The 4,905-nt window shown below is 41.4% G+C and overlaps 1 protein-coding gene across 1 annotated transcript in view; it reads left to right on the top strand.

The window, feature by feature from the left end:
• ATP13A4 (ATPase 13A4) overlaps positions 1–4,905 on the top strand; it is a 168,342-nt gene that overhangs the window by 81,955 nt on the left and 81,482 nt on the right. Inside the window, exons 10-11 of the mRNA XM_027766130.1 lie at positions 933–1,103; positions 2,357–2,514. Of these exons, the coding sequence (XP_027621931.1) occupies positions 933–1,103; positions 2,357–2,514 (329 nt within the window). The remainder of the gene's footprint in view (positions 1–932; positions 1,104–2,356; positions 2,515–4,905) is intronic.

The raw sequence follows: 4,905 nt of genomic DNA, 5'->3' as shown, positions 1-4,905 counted from the left end.
TTTCCCTGGCTTAAATATCGTCCACAAACTAATGAGCTCCAATTAATTATCTCTAGTCAAGGCCTCACGTTTGAGGTGATCCAGATAAATATCCAACTGCCTGCAAGGCTTCTCAGTGTGGCCATTCTACGAGGCAGCTCCAACTCAGCAGGACCAAAAGGCCGTTCTTCTCTCCTCCTGTTAACCTGCTGTTAGTGAAAACTACCACCCTCTGCTCATCCTCCTAAGTCAGGATCCAGGAAGTTGTAAATCCTTTCGTCCCTATGGCCTTGCTGATCTAACATTTCCTCGTTTCATAGCTTCTTTCCCTGTTTCTTCAATCTAATCTTCCCTCTATTCCCACTTCCAGATGCAGGTGAGACCTCGTTACCGCGAGCCTAGACACCTGTAATCATTTTCTAACTGGATGTCTGACCTCGGTTCTTTCCCTGTACAGTAGACAGAGCACTCCCCCTCATACATAAATGTGATATTATTCTTCTGATTAAAGCAGTTAAATATCTTCCTTTCTCCTTCAGCCGCCAGTGCCTACAGAAAAACGCTTAAGCACTTCAGTGTGTTACACGTAGGCCCCTCCATTCTTGGCTCCCGCGTAACTCTCATGGCCTCTTATTCGCCATATCCCATGGTTTAGACTCCACAGCTTGGCGTCCCCTAAGTGGTTATTCCAGCCTATTATCAACCCTGTTTGATTTCCCACACTCACAGTATCTGTAGCACACGATTCTATTTGTCTGTTACATTTCTATCTCCCACTCTAACTACAGAACACTTACAGAGCAGAGCTATGCTTACCCTCGTATTCCCACAGCTCGGGTTGTCTCTGCCACCTGCTAGGCTCACTGTGAATGTCTGTTGCGTGAGCAGTGAGCACATGATTAAAATGAGAGACGGTATCCCACCTCACAAAACAAGTTGCTTGTTTTCTGTAGGGGAAAGTATTCCGGTCACTAAAACTCCATTACCCAAGATGGATGGCTCTGTGTCCTGGAAGATGCAGAGTGAAACGGATTACAAGCGGCATGTCCTTTTCTGCGGGACAGAGGTTATCCAGGCCAAGGCGGCTGGCCCAGGAACTGTGAGAGCGGTCGTACTGCGCACTGGTTAGTCTCCCCTTCTCCGTGTTGTTATTTTCACAAAATGTTGCTCAGCGCCTTAAATCCATTAGGAAAGAAGTGCTCTTCAGATAATAAGCCAAACATATCCAAATCTATACATTTTAAATGCTCATTGAACTATGGCATATGTCTTTCAGTATAAATAATAATAATATAGATGGCAATCAATGATTATTTATCTGCTTTGCAGTTTATAAGCTATTTCTACATATCCACTCATCAGAGCAAATATGCCTACTGTCCCGGCTTTGTACATGAGGGACCTTGGCCATACAGTTCAAGTGAATTTTTCAATCATGACACGGCCAGTAACTGACAGAGGTGGATCTAGAATTAAGATATTCTAACCCCAATTCCAAAGCTTTTTCTAGACAGGACTAGAAATTAAAACTTAACACTGAAAAATATTAGAAAAATGAGTACAGCAGTATTTATTGGGCCATTTAATTTTTGTATTTGTGTAGCTTTGCTGTAAGATGTGTGCACTCACCAGAGAGAGAGAGAGAGAGACAGAAGGAGAGAGAGATAAAGTAAGAAATTACCTCCTGGGGGAATGGCTGGCTACGCCACAGTCCCTTCTCCTCCAGTTTCGTCTTGGGATTTGGGGCATACACGCACACCTGCCTGGCATGATTTTCAAGCCACCAGGTCCAGGACTTCAACTGTGCAGTTGACCGTGTGGCATGCAGTGTCTTAACCTCCATGCCAGGGACCTGTATGTGTGTATGTGTATACATGAGCAGGCACATAGGTGTGCATTTTCATGAACCATTTCCTTTAAATAAATTTATATGTGGAAAAATTGTGCTCTGGCACAGTGAAGTGATGTTCTGTTTCTGGGTGCCTTAAAATTGGAATAATAGGGACCAGCAGGTGGCATGGTGGTTGGGGTGCTGGACACTCCCACATGGCCAACCGTGGTTCAAGTCCTGGACCTGTGGCTTGCTTTTTCACTTTCTTTCTCTCTCTGGTCAAATAAAAATAAATAAATGAATAAATAAAATTAAATAATTCTTAAAAAAAAAAAGAAAAAAATTGAAATAATAGGGAAGGAAGGCTAGAGTGAACAGTGGGTTCTGAGATAGGCAGTTATATTTCCCCAATTCTCCTTCTGTTACCTTAGGGGAAAAACAGTTTCAATATCTCTGGGGGGCTAAAAAGGCACTATCGAGGTTTCAAAGAGCTCTACTGGTAGAATCTGCATTCTGAGAGTGCAGGGTGAGTGTTTGTTGTTTCAGGATTCAACACCGCCAAAGGGGATCTGGTGAGATCCATCCTCTACCCCAAGCCGATGAACTTTAAGCTCTACAGGGATGCCATCAGGTTCCTCCTGTGCCTTGTCGGGACGGCCACCATTGGGATGATCTATACTCTGTGTGTCTACGTTCTCAGTGGGGTAAGCTGCCTGTGTGCTTTACTGTCCACGCTCACGCAGATTCCTTTATTGGGTAGTCTCCGATGTACAGTTGTCTGACTTAATCTTTCAGCCTTATACCGTGTGAAACTGGCATTCATTCAGTGGGAACCGTATTTTGTGTGCCTGTATCATCTTTCTATGTTCCATTTTCGATCCATATTTAATAAATTATGCAAGGCATTTAATACTTTACAATAAAATAGACTGTGTGAGATGGTTTTGCCCAACTGTAGGCCAATGTAAGTGTTTTGAGCATTTTTAGGGTAGGCTAGGCTAAGCTATGATGTCTGATGAGTTATGTGTATTATTAATAAATGCATTTTTACCTTGCATATTTTCAATGTACCGTGAGTTTATTGGGATAACCCCATTACAGATTGAGGAGCATCTGTATATATTTTATATTCTATATGTTGACCTTAATCTAGGGCATGGTTTACAAATCCAAACACTGAAACCTGCTTATAGACTCCCAGTTCCTCAGTAAAAGCAATTGATCACTAAGTTCTGAAATAATAGGATTTCATGGAATATGAGGATAAAAACAATTTGTCTATTGAGATATCAACATATCACCTCTACTTTTGCACACTTTTCCTCAGACATTTCTTTTTTCTTAGAACTATTTTATTTACCACTATTTACTATTATTATTATTTTCCAGTTTGATCAGAGAGAGACAGAGAAAAAGAGAGAGGGAAAGTGAGAAAGCAAGCTACTAAGTCCAGGACTTGAACCGCTGTTGACCATGTGGGAGTCCAGCCCCCCCTCACACCTCTCTTTACACCATTTTTTTTTCATTTTCAATCTGAGAATATGTTTATATTTCTTATTAAAAAAGTTTTTTTAAAGAATTTTTTTAATTTAATTTTATTATTATTTTTAATTTTCTATAGGACATATGTGCTTACCAGAGAGAGACAGAGAAAGAGAGAGAGAGAGAGAGAGAGAAGGAAAGTAAGAAAGCAAACCACCAGGTCCAGGACTCAAACTGCAGTGAGCCATGTGGGAGTCCAGTGTCTTAACCACCATGCCACTTGCTGGCCCCTATATTTATCTTAATAAAGTAGTGTTTTTATAAATGTTAAGTGAAGAATTTTAAATAAAAGTGGATACCTAGTGTTGGTGAGGTCATGGCAAACTGGTCCATTGTCCTCTGTGATGGCTGTGTGGATTGGTAGTTGTGTGGATTGTTACAAGCCTTCTTCTTTTTTTTTTTATGTTTAATTTTTTATTTTTTATCATCATATCTTCTTCATATTACATTGGATTACATATAACTTTACAGTGTATTACATTATTTCTTCAAAAGGGAATGCCATGCACGTCAGTCAGTACAGGGACATTGATCTCCCCACTTCAACATTCCATTCTTAGGCCTAAAATTCAACTTGCAGCTACTGCAAAGTTTGTTAGGTGTGAAAATCAACTCAAACAGTCAATTGCTATTTCTCGTTTTGCTGGTAAAAATACTTTGCCCATCATGAAACACCTCCCAGACCAATCCAGTTGAGAATACCATACATGTCATCAACAGTTTATAAGCCCTATCTATTTCTCAGTCCTGACTCTCTATTGTTCACTTGCTATCCCCTTCTATCCTCTTCTCTTCACTCACCCCACTCCACATTGTCCTATTCTCATTAAGTACCTTCACTGTTTTTATGTCCTCCGATTTATTGCTCTCTACTATAGAGTGCGGATAGTCGGTGTATATTGAGTGGATATGTACAATATCTCTCTTTCATAGCCTGGCTTATTTCACTCAGCAATAGATCCTCCATACCAGCATGTTATCATCAATAATATTCCATTTCTACTTTCATACCATGTATACATACATATATGTTTTTTATCCTATCTTTGACCCTCTGCCCTTTCCCCCTCTCCCATTACACTATCTCTGCTATATACAGTCATCTTCCAGGGGAACCATTGAAAATATGATACCTGTAAGTAAAGGGAGAAGGGCCACAAGTTTAGTTTTCACCAATAGGGATCATAGATTCCATTTAATGTTGGATCAAGGGTGGGTCTCGTGCGGATCCGCCATTGTTGGAATGGTGCCGTGGGGCTCTAGAGCGTGAGCTATCCTCGGGTACCTGTCTTCCTCAAGAATGGTAGAATAGTTCCTGTTCTTCCCTGAGGCAATGTAGGGCTGGTAACCATCATCTTCTCACTGTCCATAGGCCGAAGAATTCTCCGGTATCTGGCTTCCTCAAGAATGGTAGAGTAGTTCCTGTTCTTCCCTGAGGCAATGCAGGGCTGGTAACCATCATCTTCTCAAGTTGCAAGTTCTCAAACCTTGTTTTCCGCTTCAGCTTGCTGTTCCAAAGGCCACACGCCGGCCCTGGAGAGGCAGCTGAACGC

This window comes from Tupaia chinensis, unplaced genomic scaffold (genome assembly GCF_000334495.1).
Source record: "Tupaia chinensis unplaced genomic scaffold, TupChi_1.0 Scaffold141231_1, whole genome shotgun sequence".
Lineage (NCBI taxonomy): Eukaryota > Metazoa > Chordata > Mammalia > Scandentia > Tupaiidae > Tupaia > Tupaia belangeri.
This window is presented reverse-complemented; position numbering and strand designations above follow the sequence as displayed.